General features: G+C 39.9%; 1 protein-coding gene across 2 annotated transcripts in view; it reads left to right on the top strand.

Moving 5' to 3' along the window:
- Positions 1-18,466, top strand: part of CDH2 (cadherin 2) — a 114,303-nt gene that overhangs the window by 76,004 nt on the left and 19,833 nt on the right. For both annotated transcript variants that reach the window (XM_041477666.1, XM_041477667.1), the window contains exons 3-13: positions 36-262; positions 2,076-2,222; positions 3,328-3,483; positions 4,854-4,998; positions 6,052-6,224; positions 11,207-11,344; positions 11,704-11,889; positions 13,790-14,046; positions 15,369-15,511; positions 16,707-16,940; positions 17,260-17,493. In XM_041477666.1, the coding sequence (XP_041333600.1) occupies positions 36-262; positions 2,076-2,222; positions 3,328-3,483; positions 4,854-4,998; positions 6,052-6,224; positions 11,207-11,344; positions 11,704-11,889; positions 13,790-14,046; positions 15,369-15,511; positions 16,707-16,940; positions 17,260-17,493 (2,040 nt within the window). The remainder of the gene's footprint in view (positions 1-35; positions 263-2,075; positions 2,223-3,327; positions 3,484-4,853; positions 4,999-6,051; positions 6,225-11,206; positions 11,345-11,703; positions 11,890-13,789; positions 14,047-15,368; positions 15,512-16,706; positions 16,941-17,259; positions 17,494-18,466) is intronic.

Genomic DNA, 18,466 nt, shown 5'->3' with positions numbered 1-18,466 from the left:
TTTTTATTGTTTGCCATTTTATGTCTGTTTTACAGTGAGGTTTCGAAGCTGTGACGGAAACAAAAAAATACACTTTGGTAGCAGTGAGCCAGAAGATTTCAGAGTAGGTGAGGATGGTGTGGTCTATGCAGAGCGAAGCTTTCAGCTTTCGGCAGAGCCCACGGAGTTTGTCGTGTCTGCTCAAGACAAGGAAACCCAGCAAGAATGGCAAATGAAGGTGAAGCTAACCCCTGAACCAGCCTTCACAGGGGCTTCAGAAAAGGTAAAACAAGAGCTTAATGCAGCATGTATAAATGCATCTCCACAAAGAGGCCTAAAAATAAGGGTTTAATTTTGCCTGTCATGAACCTCTCCGTGAACCAGCTTATTGATGGACACCTAGTGCATGCAAAGCTGGAGCTTTAGAAGGAACTTTGATCATCTTTTATTCTGTAGTTTTGCTAAGCCATGAAAAGACATGCCTATTTAACTGTATAGGATTCTTTGTGTTTGAGTTTTTTGTTTGTATAGCTTGAGATTTATACCTGAATTTAAGTCTCACACAGCCATTTCTTTATTTTAAATTGCTTGAAAGTATTATAGTATTTATTCAAGCGGTTAAATATAACCGCAAAATAAACAAATCTGTGATAGAATGCATCAGTCACATTTATTAGATGGGAACTGTAGATTTACAGCAGTAAGTAGGAAAGCACTTCTGGCAGGGAATATTGGCTTTGTCTTGTCCCGTCATAATCAAATTGGAGATTGTAAATTATTCATGATTCCAGCACTACTTGGTAAGGAAGATAGTCTCCCTCTGCTGGAAGCTGCCATAGGATAAACCATGTACTGTAACAAAAATCAGACATAGCAATATGCAATTAGCAACGTATTTACTTTAGAAAAGCATATTAGGTTGTTTACCTTTTTCTGTTATATTACCTGTTGCCTGCTGTTTCTTGCCTTCTCCTTAGTGAAGGAGAAGTGCTTAGTTTACAGATAAAGAAGAAAAATTTATTCATAGATTAACATACCTGTAATAGGTACACATTTAAGCATAATTTTAAAAGTAGGTAATGTGGTTATGCAATACATTTTTCCTGAGAACACACTGGAGACCACTGCTGTGTAAACCTCAGTGATTTGTTTGCTTACTTGGTGATTGTGTTAAATCTGCTAAGGCATGTTTTACAATGGAAATACTGTCATTTTGTTCGTGGAAGCATAGTAGAAGAGCAGATGCTTAGATGTGCCAGAGCATGCCCTGTTTATTCCAAAGACACTAGTCAGGTATCCTTACCATCAACAGAATGTAGAGGAGTAGAATCTGGCCTTCAGCTGGGCATCTGTCCATACTCTGCAATGTGGTTGCTGTGATTAAAAAAAAGTTACTCTTTTAAAAGGTTCGGAAGATGTTTTTGTTACCCTGTTTCCAGCCTAGCTGTGTGTGCTGTCATCCAAAGGATGAAATGACTGCAGATCCAGAAGGGAATAGGAAGGGAATGTTGACACCCAGCAGAGATTAATGCCCAGTGTGTAAAGTGGGTCATCTACTGCATCCATCATGGCTGACATAGGTTTAAAATAATTACAGCATTAATTCTATGGGATTTAATAGGGTCATAAATATTTGAGACATTCCTTACCAGTAGGTATTAAACTTCTCTTGGAACTCAAATTACATTATAGCACACCCAGATCTAAATTTAGGGTACAGTAGCACATTACCTGAACTGAAGCTCTAGCTAATGAGAAATACATAAAGGCATACTATTAAATTCCGCAAAATATTAACTACTTCTTAGAAAGTGTCAGAGAGTTTACACAGTAGTGCCATGTTATAAATGGTTTATAATTCCCTTTCTCTTCCTAGTTAAATAAGGAAAAAAAGGGTTCTTACAATTTTGCAGTGAAGTTGTAAATGATATTGGTTATTTTCAAACTGCACTGTGAATGCAAATAAAACAGTTTGATGAACACGGAGGAAAGACTGTCTTTCAGTCAATTATGTAATTGTACCTGAGTTACTTTATAATGTCTGCTAGTAATTCTCCTTCTAACATGTGCTTAATTTTATCTTGTACCTGGGAAAGGACCAAAGGAAAATTGAAGAAATCATATTTCCATGGCAACAATACAAGCACAGCAGCCCTCTGAAGAGGCAGAAGAGAGACTGGGTTATTCCTCCAATCAACCTACCAGAAAATTCCAAAGGGCCTTTTCCTCAGGAGTTAGTTAGGGTAAGGAAGTTAATAGAAGTGTGGTTTCTGTGTCCCTCAGAGAGCTCTTGAAGAGATTTTGTGTAAATGATATCTTGTTCATCATCCTGACATTTGTCAGAGTCCTTTGGGTTGGTTTCTTGTTGCTGCTTGTGCATTGCATGCTGGGATGCATCTGATTTCCTGGGGTTTACCTTGCTCCTGTGCATCTCTACTGGTGGAAGATGACCTTGTTTTGGGTGGTAAGTGTGTTGAGGGGTATCTCTGCTGGTTCAGGAGTTCTCCAGTCTCCTGCACTGGAATTCTCTCTGTGGAAAATGGTGTGGGAGTGAGCAGGAAGCAGAGTGCACCAGGAGACCAAAGGAAATTGTATCTGATGGGGTGAGGACAGCAATCCTCTCAGATCTGTCTCAGATACAGACAATCTTCCACAGGATTCTGCTGCCCAGAAGTGGCCACTGCAAGGATCCACTGCAGAAGCCAGCCTCTTCTGGGCTGGCTTCCAACCATGGTACTGGCTGGTCATGATCAGTGTGTTGGAACTTGGCAGAACATTAGCCCAAGTTGATAGGACACAGTTTCACTCTGTTCTGTTTTATGTGTGCGCTGGTGATTCAGCTGCTCCTCACAGATACACTGCCCTTCAGTTGTTTCCTTGGAATATGAAACAAATTCAATGTTTAGGCAAAAATGGTGAGTTTCTAAAGAGCTGGCCTGTCATGGGAGAGAACCTATAGCCTGGGCTAAGAAGGTATAGGAGAAGGGGGAAAACACAAACCAGACTTTTAATTTCAGGTGTAATTTTATGATACTATATATTTTCTCTAAGATCTAAACAACTCTGCCTAAAGCATTTGCTTGTTTTTGTTTTAACACAGTTTTTATTTTGAGAAATAAACAGGGATAATTTTACATTTCTGAATATCCTTTGACCAGTTTCTAACAAAGAGCACTGTTAAGAACTTCAGACTTTATACCAACGCTGTACCATTTCCACAATAATTATTTTTGCACGTACATCTCAAGGAGCAAGGAGAAAATAAATAGAGCTGCTGCTTGTCTCAGCAGCAGTCCCATCCTGCGCTTGCTTGTAGCTAATGTAAACTTCATCTTTTTTGACACACAGATTAGGTCTGATCGTGATAAAAGCCTTTCGCTGCGGTACAGCGTGACTGGCCCAGGAGCTGACCAGCCTCCAACAGGCATCTTCATCATCAACCCCATCTCAGGACAGCTGTCTGTGACAAAGCCTTTGGACCGGGAGCAGATTGCTTCTTTTCATGTAAGAGTTTAATTTGCCACAAATCAGATTATCAAATTGAAGATGAACATCTGCTTCAAACACGACTTGAGCAGCCAGCATTTAGTTTTGTATGAGATATGATTTGAGGAGTTTGTAGCAGATTTGTATTTATTGTACTTAATAAGGCTAACTCTTACTATATTTAAGCAGCTTAAATACATTAACATATGTAAACAGTGATTAAATGTATTTAGGTAAAGCAATTTTAAAAGATTGAAATCTGGGTACTGTGGCTTATATTTCAAGTACAGGCCATTGATCACAGTCTCCACTGAATTGTATACTTTCCAGAAGTTTATTTTTAATTCAGCAACTTAAATTAGGATGTGACTGCTATTAGAATTGCAGCAGCTGTGATTTGAGAAATGGATGGAAAGAATAACGTACCAATTTTTATTTTAGGGGCAAATCTAAGCATTTTAATAGAATTGTAAATCAGGCCTGTCAGCTTATGAAAATTATATTCTTTGCTCTAAAGAAATTGACAAAGTAGACCACAGCTTCCAGTACCAGTGGAAAAGGAAAGTTGCAAGGAAGGCAGGGAGAGCAGGCTGTGACCTAAAGTTTCTTGTGCTTTTGGCAAACCATGCTGAAATCACCCAGCTCCTGGAGAGAGTTTTCCAGCATGTTGTGGATTAAAACACTCCTTACCTTGTAAGGGTAAGGCTCTGGGGAGCCCTTTGGGTGCTGCTCCCAAACAGAGGACGCAGCAGGAGGCATCTGGGGGGGAGGTGGGGGTGAGAGGCTCTCAAACAACAGCTCTGGCATCTGTAAGATTTTAACTGAGAATTTGACATTGGTAACTCAGGATTTACTGACTTAGGAATTTACATTTATATGAGTCATTTCCAGAGTGGTGAGTTAATAATGCTGTCTTGCTGCTTTCTAGAAGTTTTGTAGCCATAAGATATGTGTGTGTCTATATATATGATGGGCATCAGCAGGACTGCTATAGGAGAAAGTTGCTCTTTTCCCTAGCAATGGCCATACTCTGGCCTAAATACACAGATTTACATTTAAATCTGCATCTTTTTAGAGAATGTTTTCTAATAGTCATTATTAAAACCACAATTTTATAAGCCAGTAGGCACTAGTAGCAATCAAAATCACATTATCTAAAATAATTTTATCAAATCAAAGAAGGAAGTCTGCAACTTAGAATAGTTTGGAAGTCTGAACGTCAGTCCTATTAGCAACTTGGAAATTTATAAGGTCGATATGAGAGAGTAATGGCAGATAAGAAAATACACTGAGGTAAAAATGTCTGGCCTGAAACTTCCTGTCACTATTATTATATCTATTTGCACCTGTACATTGTGCAGATTCTAATACTTCAATGATTTTTGCAGCTGAGAGCACACGCAGTGGATGTAAATGGAAACCAGGTGGAAAATCCTATTGACATTGTTATTAATGTCATTGACATGAATGACAATAGACCTGAATTCTTACACCAGGTTTGGAATGGGACAGTCCCTGAGGGATCAAAGCCAGGTAATACATGGGCTTTTGGGAGGCAGAGGTATTATTTTGAAGTATCATAATTACAGTATCATTTTGAAGATGTGATGAAGGGAGTGCCTTCAGACCTTGTAATAGTTTGAAAGGTGTCTTTAGTATGATGAGCAAAATCTCAGATCCTCTATCTTCGTATTTCATCCTATTTTTAATGCACTTTTCGGCATGCTGGGATTCATTTCCAAAAGGCAAAATTGCTGTGTGCATGAACTAAAACCAGAGGAAGCTTTAAGTGTGTGACTTCTGGTTTATGGTTTTCAAAATCCTAATTATAACATCACAGTTCTTACATTTATTTTTATGATGGACATTGATGTTCATTTAGTTGACAGGTCAGGGTATAAGAGACTTCTGAAATGTCACTAGATACAGTTCTAGTTCTGATTCCCAGAAGCTTTGCAGATACTGGGATTTGAAATCAGTGTCATTTGAATTCTTGAGAAAACCTAAGTGTTGTTCAGATCTCATTAAAATTCTAATCAGCTCAGACTAAAGTTTGCACTATGGCTGAAACCACTTCCTTAATTTGTCAGAAGTGCAAAATGAAAGGTTAGCACCAGAAATGTGTTTTCTAACTGCAGTGTTTACTTGGCATTTGAGATCTATCTCAAAGACTTTTGAAAGAGTATTATTTATATTGATTTTCAGTCACTATCAGTATGTCCACCAATTCTGAACAATAAGTATATTTCCTTTGGCCCAATTAATAACATAAGTACCTAAACATGAGATATTCTTTTGTTACAGAAATGTTATTTGTGGCAGAGCTGTCGGGTTTCACTGTTTATGTAGCTTCTTCAGTTATAAGCAAAACTAGTCTTTTATAAACATAGAGTATTTTTATCTCCTCTTATGTATTTTAATTGCACTGTTGGTGAGTCTTGATTTTAGCCAGTTTGTTTTAAGTAAAGAAGGAATGCACAGATTTTACCAAAAGAAATATGTGCTTTGACCACTGCTTGTAAAGTGATCTTGTATAATCTGAGTGTAAACTGTTTATATAACATCAATTATTTATCCTGCTGCTAGGGACCTACGTGATGACTGTTACTGCCATCGATGCTGATGATCCCAACGCCCAGAATGGGATGCTGAGATACAGAATCTTGTCACAGGCCCCGAGCAGCCCCTCTCCAAACATGTTTACAATCAACAACGAAACTGGTGACATTATCACTGTAGCAGCTGGGCTTGACAGAGAGGTAGGGCAGGTCCTAATCCCGTGGGCTGGGTTGCACTTAATATTGTAAAGATGCACGGCTCAGGGTGGTGGGTGGTGGGTGAGAGGGTGGACATGAGCTGACAGTGTGCGCCTGCAGGCAGTCATATCCAGGGCTGCATCAGAAGCAGCATGGCCAGCAGGTCAAGAGAGGTAATTTTCCTCCTCTGTTCTGCTCCTGTGAGACCCCACCTGGAGTGCTACATCCAGATCTGGGGTTGTCAGCACAGGAAATAAGTGAACCTGCCTGGAGCAAGTCCAGAGGAGGGGTGTGAAGATCATCAGAAGGTGGGAGCACCTCTCCTGTGAAGATAGGCTGAGAGAGCTGGGGCTGGTAAGCCTGCAGAAGAGAAGGCTCTGGGGGGACCTTATTGCTGCTTGCCAGTACCTAAATGGGGCCTAGAGGAGAGCCTGGAGAGGGATTTTTAATAAGGGCATATAGAGACAGGACAAGGGGAGATGACTGTAAACTGAAAGCAGCTGGTGCATTTAGATCAGATAAAAGGAAGAAATTCTTCACTGTGAGGGTGGTAAGGCAGGAACAAGTTGCCCAGAGAAGTTGTGGATGCCCCATCCCTGGAAGTGTTCAAGGCCAGGTTGGATGGTGTTCTGAGCAAACTGGTGTAGTTGGAGTTGTCCCTACCCGGGGCTGGGTGTCTGCAACTAGATTATCTTTAAGGTCACTTCTAGTCCATACAATTTCATGATGTTGTGATATATTTCTCCCCCTCCTCAGTCTTGACTTACTCCCTTTCTTCACCCTGTTGACACCGGTTGTTTTCCGAGTCCCAGAGTACAAAAACTCAGAGGAGAGAAAATTAGTTTAGGGATGAAAATTGGACCTATGTATTCCATACATGTACTTACTCTTGGCTGTGTGGGGTCATGGAAACGATCTTGTCCTGTGAGTCTGTTTGTTCTTAAGAAACAGATACACTCTAACAGATACACTCTAAAGCAGAGCAATGCAATAATAATAATAACAACAAAAAGAAATAATCTGTCAGTAATTCATTGCTACGTGCTGAGCCAGGTCCATCCTGTCTAGACAGTTCTTCACTGTGCCCACCACTGGAGAAGGAGCATGCCAGATCCTCTGCTCTGATTCACCCATCTGTGAGGTTGGGAATAAAAATATTTCCCTCCCAACTCCAAATCTGTCACACTAACTGTGCTTTTAAACCACTTGAAAACTTCACAAGAGATAAGCACTATTTTATAAACAAGCTATAAAATCCTAACAAACCTCTTTTTAATACATCTTGTTTCAACTTCTGTATTACTAACCTCATTTTAGCTCATTAAATCCAAAGTACTGGATTTGCTGTTCATCTTTTAGCTGCTTGTTTATAGTTATTTAAAATGGAGAATAAAAATGCTTTCTGAAGTTCTGTGTTTGCTATTAATATTCTGATGCATTTCAGTTTGAAAGGGGCAATCAGAAGATTTGAAAAGCTAAACAGACTGTTAGATATTGCAATTAATTTTTGAGGTTTTATTAACATTCATTCTATTTAAGTTGATTTTGACGAGAAGGGATCTGAGCAAAGGAAAACCCTGAACTTTACAGTATTGCCCTATTAAATTAAAAGAATGATGGGCAGCTTTGCCCTTGTTTTTAAAATCCCCTGGTCGTCTTTGACAGATGAACTTTCAGAAGGACATAGCGATAATTCTTGAGGTTTTATCACTTGGTGACTAGCTATACTGGAGGGATTTAACTCGGAAGAAACCAGCTGCCTGTGGAGCTTAGACCCTCACATTAACAGTTGGAAAAGCCTTGTCATTCACCATCAGTTTTCCTGATGGATCACTCTGCTGATACCCAGATGGGTATATATAAACATTTCTTGAACATGTTGGATATTAATGATTAACGTTAAATCATTCAAATATTAAATTAGACTAATATGAAATAAAATGGTTTCCTTCCCAAGCTTTGCTTCCTCCATTTCCTGAGTCATTTTGTGGAAGTCAATTAAATTAAAATCACTGGGAGTCTAGAGAGCCAAAGCTGAATGGTCTGTCAGTGGGCTGGGGAGTGCCTTGTTGTCCATGTACCCCAGCTGGTGTGCCCACTTCTGCCTTTCCACTCTTTTCCATAAGTCTTGTCTCTCTTTATAAAGCTCTAATTAAAGTCATAAAATACTAGAAAGAATTTTAAATTCTTAAATAATGTGACACATTTTTTATGGGAGCATAAGTGTTGTAGGCATTAAAAAAAAAAAAAAGTGGTTCCTCTGATAGCATTCCTCATCTGCTGGTATTTTAGATTAACATGCACAATGCATTATCTGTGCTAACATGCACAGGAGGAGATTTGCTTAGGTAAGGAAACTCAGCTTAAGGCAGAAGAAATCTTTCATTTGTTATCTCAAAAGATGCTGTTTCATGAGATCCAGCTGCTCTTATTTCTTCCGTTATTGCTGTGGAATTCACTTCAGCATTAAAACATCTGCCTTACTGCTGGAGGTGCTGAAGAAATCAGGCAGGGTACTTAAATTTACACACTGGCATTCCTGCCTCACGTGAGGTTAATTCAGTGAAGTGCTCTTTTATTTGGCTTGTGTTGAAGTGGAAAGATGTGAAGTGATGAGGTCTGCGTTCTTTCTTGAAGCTGCCAGTTTGCTTTTAGATGTGTTGCTGCTAAGTGTCTGTGCAGGCTGCTGACACATGCTCCATGGCTTATTCCTGGCTGCTTCTCAAACCACAGTAAAAAGAGACCCACCTCCCTTAATTTCCCCATGCCTGGAAAGTTGTGCTTGTTGATTCTGAAATTTCACTCTCAGCAGTTGTTCTGTTTTATGTGAGTGCTGGGAAGCGGGAAAAAAAAATAAGGAACTAAACAAAAACACTGATTTGCTGCCTTTTGGGGCACTTTCTGGGGAAGTTTTTAGTGTGCTGGTTCTGTTGGAATTAAGTAAGATGATTGTAAGGAAGCTGAGTCTCTGTGTAATAATAATGGAGTTTCCTTAATGAAATTTGCTTCTTGGGATCAATGTATTAAGACCCAGATGAATCAGAAGCACCTGCTGTTTCAATAACATAGAATCATATGGCAGTGAGATTTGCTTCAATACTGCTTTAGATTTTATTGCTTCACAGTAAGTAAAGTATGATTTTTTCCTGGATGAAACTAGTAAAAGCATTTCTTTGATTCCCTCATGACTTCTACTCTTATTGGTGTCATGAAGGAAACCTTTAAGCTGTTTAAAACCTATTGAAGGTCAGTTTGCAAGTATATTTTTCAAGCCAGAATTCTCATACATCTATGTATATATATTTATGAATTATTAAACATGTATACTGCATTTCTGTAGACTTAATACTAGTCTTGCTTTTTTAAAGAATTGTGGGATGCATATTTGTGCAGTACACATTTGGGGTGTCTTGTAAGGGTTTCTGTGTGAAAGAGGGCATGAGCATAAATTGTTACCTTCAGTGGGAGATAAAAATCCATAGAGCTTATTTTACAAACTTTCTATTCCGTGACTCATTATTCCTGCTTGGAAATGTGCAAACCGTTAAACCTCTCATGTCTGTCTATCGTACTGTCTGGCCAAAGTTTGAAAGAAGGCTAAATACTACCAGTGGAGTTATCCTTGCTTATTTTTTGTATCAATACCTGTAATTCCTTTTTGTAAATGTTGTTATTCTAGGGGTGTCCTCCTTAGGGTCAGGAGTTGAACTCTCTGATCCTGATGGGTCTGTTCCAACTCAACATGTTTCATGATTCTGTAAATTGTTTCCATGAGGTGTAATCTGTCATATACCCCACTCTTTAGACAGTGGAAAAAAATAGTGTACCAAGTGGGGAAAAAAAAAAAAAAAAAAAAAAACACCAAAAAAAAAAACACCATAGGCCCTTCTTGAAATAGTTTTATTTTGCCAAAAGGTTTTTGCCAGTGTTAGTAAACCCTTTGTGAAAGTGCTGTTTCAGAGTAATAGCAGCTCCTTATGTTTGTGTCCTTTCTTTTGGGAAGAACTGAATGGTAACACTTCTCTGCAAGGAAGGACAGTGAACTGGAAAAATGAGGGAGCATGCACAATATTTGAGAGCAATGAGTTAAAATAAACTTTTCAGCAATTCTACACGGAATACATCTTTATGATTTTTTTTCAGGCTGAGGTCAGGTCTCTGCCAGGCGTTTCTGGTGCTTAGGGACCCTAGAAAACATCTTTATGATTTTTTTTTTAATAGAACCTTGTCGATGTTGTTTTAAGCAGCTCACCAGGCTGAGGTCAGGTCTCTGCCAGGCGTTTCTGGTGCTTAGGGACCCTGGCCGCACTCCAGCCGTGGGGGGGAGCGAGTGCCCGGCTCAAGGGCTGTTAGCAGCAGTGGGGGGAGAGGGGCCCCATGGCTGCCATAGTCGGCCAGGGTGTTTAACATTTATGGAAATAGCCCATTTGGTGCTTCCCTCCCCCTTCTTCCCAGTGCCCTTACTTGTCTCTGTTGGCCTCGACATCTTTGGTTTCCATAGAGATCACAAGAAGTTGCAGCAGCAGTTTTATACTCATGCTTGGCTGAAACAAAACCTTGGCAGTTGTGGCCGTTTGGCCGACAAACCTACCTTGGCTCAGTGTTCTCAAATGCTTTTGAGGACTTTCCCTGTTTTAGTATAAAATGCACTCTGGCTCTCTTCGCCATTTGAAAAGCATTGTTAAACCTGTGATCATGCATTAACTGTCTAAAGTGGTTTGATTTATTAGAGTAGGAAGCAGTCAGCCTGTCCTTACCTTGATGAAAGAAGGACTTTGAAGAAAGTCAAACAGTAGTTCAATATAAGCAACCTGCTGCTCTATTCCTGTGGTACAAACTTTGCTCCTGTCATTTTGGGTGATGCTAACTAGAATAAACTGTGTGATAGGCTCCATTGCTCAGCAGAGTGCAATTTTTGGGAACACCTGCTGTCCTATGGTAATGTTAGTTTTGTCTAAAACTTATGTTGTCATTTTGTGTTTTAGAAAGTACAACAATATACATTAATAATTCAAGCTACGGACATGGAAGGAAACCCAACATATGGTCTTTCAAACACAGCAACTGCTGTCATCGCTGTGACAGATGTCAATGACAATCCTCCAGAGTTCACTGCCATGACTGTAAGTACAGGATAGGAGTTACTGAAGGATGTGCATATTTATAACCCTTCTCTGTTTCTCTCATTATATTCACAGACAGTAAATATTTATTACTTATTAAATACCATACTGGCAGGCAGAATCAAAATATGTGCAGAATATATATCCCGTACATGCTGTGCTCTGCTTTTGACCAAAAGGCAAAAGCTGACAAGGGAATCAAGCCATTGGTTCTCTGGGTGGCCTCAGGTAAACTTCATTAGATAAATTGTCAGAGCTCCAGTGAGGAGAGATGGGCTGCCCCACTTTGATGAATGTTCAGCCTGGTGTGCATTGCATGCTCCTCCAGATGAAGTGAAGTGTTTCCATGGATTTTGCAGTTCTACGGGGAAGTACCGGAGAACAGGGTGGATGTGATCGTGGCGAATCTGACGGTGACAGATAAAGACCAGCCGCACACGCCAGCGTGGAACGCCATGTACCGAATGACCGGGGGGGACCCGACGGGCCGCTTCACCATCCTCACCGACCCCAACAGCAACGACGGGCTGGTGACTGTCGTGAAGGTGAGGCGTGCTTGCCTTTCAGAGTGTTCAGCAGAGATGGAAGAGGTGGGGGAACACTGAACGGGGGAAATGTGAATTCCTGAGGCCAGCATGAATCTGGAATAAAATTGATGCTCCCTTTCTTGTGGAATCTAGTAATCTGTCTCTTCAAATGTTATTTTGCCTATGCTATCAATAGTATTCCGCCTGCTCAGTTTTAAAAATCAGGCTAGGTTATTAGAAATTACAAATCCTGAATCTTCTATTTGCTAAAAGTTAGAAATCACTCTGTGAAAAAGTGTCTGCTTAGTATTTTCTGCTAGTCTAAAGAACAACTTCCTACCTCCTCAATTAGTAGGCATGCGTGTTGTCTGCACATTTTATGTCAGGATGTTCCATTAAGGAACAGATACAGGCAGTCAAAGCACAATCAGAGAGGAAAAAATGATAGGTGGGAGAGTACTTCTACAAGAGACATTTAAAGACTGGCTATTTTTAAAACCTCATTTAAATACCTTTTATGGAATAACCTGTCTATCTTCATTCTCTAGCCAACACAGCTCTGTGTTGAGGGATGACTTATTTCAAGTGATAATAACAATGTGATTCTATAATTAAACCTGCCAGGCAGTAGCCACCTTTCCTCATGACCCACTGATAAAAGTCTCATCTCTGAGTTGGCCTGCTCTGGTTTTGGCTGATCCATTTCAAAGTCAAATGTGTGATGCCAGTAATCCCATTTGGAAATTTAAAAATTCACTTTTCCTTTTCTCTCTTTCTTTTTGTTTGTTTTGTTTAATTTAATTTTGTTTCATTTTATTGAATTTAGTTTTGTTTTATTTTAATCCTCCCGGTATCAAGGTAGCAAAAAGATACAACCTACATGCAGCATTAATAGTAATTCACACTGGGTTTTTTTAAGAACTGTATCTGGTTTATAACTGCTCATCCCCAGAGGTACCAATTGTTGCATTGCAGTCTTCCAGGAAGAATTATGTGAGTGTCTGTGCTTTTTAGCACTCCTTTAAGTGCCCAGACATGGGAGAAGTTGGAAAACTGCCTACAGTTTTTATTGGCAGTGCAACAAGTTGATCTGTCAGCCTGTAATAAAGATTAGATTGTCTCTTGTCACTTACTTCATATTGTCACATGCCAACTGCCCCAGTAAGGTACAGGGTTTTCTTCCAGTCTGGGATCTGTGTGAGCAGTACAAAGGGAAATCCTGTCTCCAGGAATACCTCAACCCTGTGCAGCATGACAGAGGAACTCTGGATTCACACTGTTTTTACTTCTTCTTAAATTGGACTTCTGGCTTAGTGAGGAAATCTCCAAACAGAAGGTTGTCTTCACTAGGAAGATGGAAGCTGTAGGTATATCAGAAATCAGGTTGACTGGGATTACCAAGAGTCTTTCTAGTGAGATGGCAAGGACATGAGAATCTCTGATCTGTGGGAATAGCTATAGTCGTGAGCTTGTTTGAAGGAAACTTCCATCCTTCTAACAGAAAGAGGCAGCTTTCTGTCCCCAGGAGAGATCATCAGGAGGCGCATGTGAATGCTTGGCACAAAGCTGGGAGCTTCTTCATCAATTTGTGATTTAACTGTTCATTTCCTCATTTCTCTCTAATGGCAGTACCAGAGTAAGTTAAATGCTGGAATGGTGAGGTTTCTAGCACTTCTGACTTCAGAACTGCTGCTGCTGCTGTGTGCAGAACTGAAGCCGCCACATGCTGCTAAGCAAAACCCCGGCGCATGGGCTTGTGTTGAGGTGATGATACTGTGCTCTCTTCAGACTCTGTGCTCATTTTTGAGAAAAGCAGTACAAGTAATCTTCAAAAATGTGCTTTAAACTTAAAATGTGGTTGTGTGTCCATTGCTGCTGTGAGTAAACATTAACACTTCCTGCTCTTTGCTCTTCCCAGCCTATTGACTTCGAGACCAACAGGATGTTTGTGCTTACCGTAGCTGCGGAAAATCAAGTGCCTTTGGCTAAGGGGATTCAGCATCCTCCTCAGTCAACAGCAACCGTGTCCATTACAGTCATTGATGTGAATGAGAGCCCGTATTTTGTTCCAAACCCCAAGCTCGTGCGTCAGGAAGAAGGGCTGATGGCTGGTAGCATGTTGACAACTTTTACTGCTCAGGACCCAGATCGTTACATGCAGCAAACGTCTCTAAGGTCTATATAAGCATTTTGGAATATCTGTGTTGTGGAAGGGGTGGGGAGCAAAGAGGTGACTTGTGAAATGACTGCATTTACCACAGCACACAGCTGTCCTGACACCTTGTGTGGGTTTTGTGCAGCTCTCTCCGAAGGGATTTTTGGCTGTAGAGAAGGTGACCTCACCAGTATTCGTAGATACGTAAACCAGGTCATTTTCTCATCGTGAGTCCCATTCCATCAAGATAGAATTCAGTTCTGTGGTAAAGTATTTGTTCTATCCCAGCAAATTCAGTCAGAACAGACACGTGCTTCTGTGAAGTAAGATCATTTGCAATTAAAATTCACCAGTAATTTTCACATGGCAGTAAAATTGGATTGTTGATGAAATCTGAAGGGTTTCCTTTTCATTTTTTCTCCATTAATGCAAAGTAGTGGTGTTATCTGTCTGTGACTTTTTGTACTGACAGCTAGGATCATAATTTGATGATAGTTTTTCTTGTGTCCAAAACTTTTCTAGATGAATCTCATGTAAGACATGGTCGTTATTTGCAAAGATAAGGCTGTGACTGCCCATGGGTCAAGACTCACCTTATCCAGTTTTTTTTTATTTTTTTTAGCTCATGTAGAAGAAACTCCAGAACTTATTTTCTATCTTTCCTTCCAAAATCAAGATTATTGTAATTTTATTTTCTCTTGATTTTTGGTTAGCTGTTTGTAATACTTCACACATTTCTGGACATAACCATCATAGCAGAGACAGCATGAGGACTTCAATACTAAGAGAGCTTGCACTTGATTAATGTCAAAGAGAAAACTTACCAGATAGAAGAATGGTTTTGAAAGACACTTCTCTTTCAAGATGAGAAACATGCAGTAAAGCCAGGGCCTCTGAAAATGAAGTGATACTGAAGAATAGAACAATATGAGTTAGTGCAACTAACACTATCCATTTTTACCTCTCTCATGCTCTCAGCACTCTGACAATATGAAAATTAATATGAATAGCTCTGTAGGTGTAGAAAAACCAAGGAGGATCCTGACTGAATATTTTAATTGAGGCTGAGTATTAGTGTTATATAGTTTGTGGTAATTATATTATTTCCTCCAGTTACATGATAACTTACAGGGCAAGGCACTTCAAGAATTGAAATGCAGGACTGGTTTTAATATGTATTTCCAGGAAATTTACTGACAGGGCTTGATAAATGGAAATTTGTAAAATGCTATCTTCAAATTCCAAAGACATGTTCAGAATACAGATTAAAATACTAATGCTGTCATTGTTGTCAATATTTCTGTTGGCAGATAAATAACACAACTTCTGATTAAATACACAGGTACTCAAAACTTTCAGATCCTGCAAACTGGCTGAAGATTGACCCTGTTAATGGACAAATAACTACTACAGCTGTTTTGGACAGAGAGTCAATATATGTGCAAAACAATATGTATAATGCAACATTTCTTGCTTCTGATAATGGTATGTATCAATATTGTGTATTTTTTTCAAAAAGCCTTTCATCTTTAGTGATTGAATGGCATTCAGTTTTACTGGGGCAGAAAACAGGATATGCTTAGAATACATCCCGTTGAAAATCTGTATTACCATCAGACTGTGTATAATTTCCCAGCTACTTGGGAAATGGCTGAAGAATAATTCTCTTGAGTTTATAGAAAAACATTGTCTTGGTTACATTAGTTGAGTTGACAGAAAATTGAAAAAGCCCTGCATGGGAGTGTGGTAGGTTGAGTGAATGCACAGCGTGAGTGGGCTTTATGGGGAGTAATGTGTCATTGGAGGGGCTGTGTATTTTCCCACATTCAGGCTGCAGCAGTGCAGAGGGAAAAGTATCTTTTTGTTGTCAGTTTGTTAATGACAATTAACACTGCTCAGAAATGAGTCCTTTGATTCCAGCTGGAGTGCTGTACTGTTCATAGCTGATAGCAGAAGGATGGGCAGGCACAGGGACATTCTCACATTAGAACGGAAAACTGAAAGACTGGGGCTGTTTGCCTTGGAAATAAGACATGGTGAAATTTTCTGAACTGTGCACTAGATGAACTGCTTCTATACTTTGGCTCTGTTCTAGAGAAAAGACATAAATGCCACTGGAAGATTATGGGAGGTGGAATGAGAACCATTGCTAGTTATACTGAAAAATTCAGTAACAAATGATCACATCAGTGTGTGATTCCAGCTAGGTTTATGGAAGCATCACACATTCAATATGGATGGCAGGAATGTCTAGAAATAGCATGATGAAAGTCAGTATTAGAAAGAATTTAAATAGCACTTTTATGGTAAAGGGTGATTTTCAGCCTTCAAAGTTAGGAAATACTTTGTCCAGAGGACAAACCATCCCAGTTTTGCACCTTCTTTGAAGCCTTTGATGTGGACCATCTCTGGAGATAAACTGTCTGTCTGGTCAGTGAAGTGGGTGAGTCCGTGATCTATGGATCTGCAGTTACTCGCTGAATTTTGCTGAGTAGGGCCATTTTTCTGAGCACAGACTACATAAGAATTATTGTGTTAGCAGGACCAGTGACAGTGTTAGATTGGTTTTGTAAAATACAGACTCTCAAAACTGAGGTAAACATAAAAGTGTATTGGTACAGCTTCGTTTAAATAACTTTGCAGCTGGAAACAGGATTAATGCTATTTCGTTTTCTTTTAGGAATACCCCCGATGAGTGGAACTGGCACACTTCAGATATACCTGCTGGACATCAATGATAATGCCCCCCAAGTGCATCCAAAAGAAGCCACAACTTGTGAAACCCTGCAGCCTAATGCAATTAACATCACTGCTGTAGACCCTGACATAGATCCAAATGCAGGCCCGTTTGCCTTTGAGCTGCCTGACACACCTGCTAGTATTAAGAGGAATTGGACCATTGTTCGAATTAGTGGTAATTAACGTTATGGAAATGTTCATAATTCTAAAGAAACTTCTGCAAATATCTTCTCTTTGGTATTATTTCACAACATACATGAGTTTGGTTGATAGGAACAAGAAATCACCTTGGTGTAAGTTCCCTGGAGGACAAGAAATTTTAAGAAAGAAAAGATGGTCACAGCGGTCAGGAAGTCTGTTACTCTGAGTGGCACATAGCAGTTTGAGCAAGACGTTAACACTGAGCTGAAACATGAGCTATTTTTGGCAATGCTGTTTTAATCCCATGTGAGCAATATATTACTTTTTAACCAGCACCTTATTTTCACACACAGGCGATCACGCCCAGCTCTCCTTAAGAATCCGGTTCCTGGAGGCCGGTATCTACGACGTGCCCATAGTGATTACAGATTCTGGAAATCCACATGCATCCAGCACTTCCTTGCTGAAGGTGAAAGTTTGCCAGTGTGACTTAAATGGAGACTGCACAGATGTTGACCGGATTGTTGGTGCAGGGCTGGGCACTGGCGCCATCATTGCAATTCTGCTTTGTATCATCATCTTGCTCAGTGAGTAGATAGCTCTCTTAGTTCTAACTCCTTTACTCTTGTTTTGCAAGTACAATATTACATTTTAGTATCAGGTACCTTGAAAAACATGGGGGAGTTGTTAAAGGCTCAGGTCCAGGAATTGTGGCTGCGTGGTTCAGTGTTTTGGACAAGTATGAAAACTTCCTGATAGTACAGGATTTGGAGTTGGACAGAGTACAGGCTAGCACCTGTTTGGCAGTCAAGCCCTGCAGTGGGTTTGTGGAAGAGATTTTCCATTTATACCCAGGACACTTGTAATGTTACATCAGTGAGTAGCCAGGTTGAAGATGTGATTAGTCCCCAGGCTTCTAATCTGTCTTGTGCTGCCAGTACTGTGCAATTCAGTGCCACCCATAGCAGGTAACAGTGCTTTTAAGGAGTGCTCTGATGTTACTACTACTGGGCTTCAGATTAATGCAAGTAAGAATAACTGTTGGAAAGTAATACATCACAGCCCTTCACGTAGGGCCTGACAAGAAAGGCAGGTGTTGCAGTGATGTGTATGTTTATTTTATTTTGTGTAAAGTGCACTGAGTAAGAGAAATGACTAAAAATCATGAGTAAGTGTCTGTCCAGTGTAGTAAATTAGATAATTAGATTAGCTAGCTCTCCTACACATTATAGTTAACTGATTGCCTATTGTGGTGGAACACAAGGGAGAGATTACCCTGGTCATAGTACACTATGCACCTGTATTTCTGTATTTCTAACACAGAAAATTATGGAAAGGCGTAATTAAAAAAAAAAAAAAAAGAGCCTGGATAAGCACATGATTCTGCACAAGCACTCAGTGTGATTACTTTCTTGATAGAAGATACTTTTTAAATGCTAGGTATGAAACTAACAGAGCCTTATTGAAGGAAAGCTTTCTTTCTGAATATGGTGGTTTATGAAGCACAGTCTTTCTTAATTCTTTTCATGGCAAGTTTATTTTGCAGATGTGGAATGGATT

This window comes from Pyrgilauda ruficollis, unplaced genomic scaffold, assembly GCF_017590135.1.
Source record: "Pyrgilauda ruficollis isolate IOZ18807 unplaced genomic scaffold, ASM1759013v1 scaffold41, whole genome shotgun sequence".
Taxonomy (NCBI): Eukaryota; Metazoa; Chordata; class Aves; order Passeriformes; family Passeridae; genus Pyrgilauda; species Pyrgilauda ruficollis.
The sequence above is the reverse complement of the archived record's forward strand: the minus strand, read 5'-3'. Positions and strand labels throughout refer to the sequence as shown.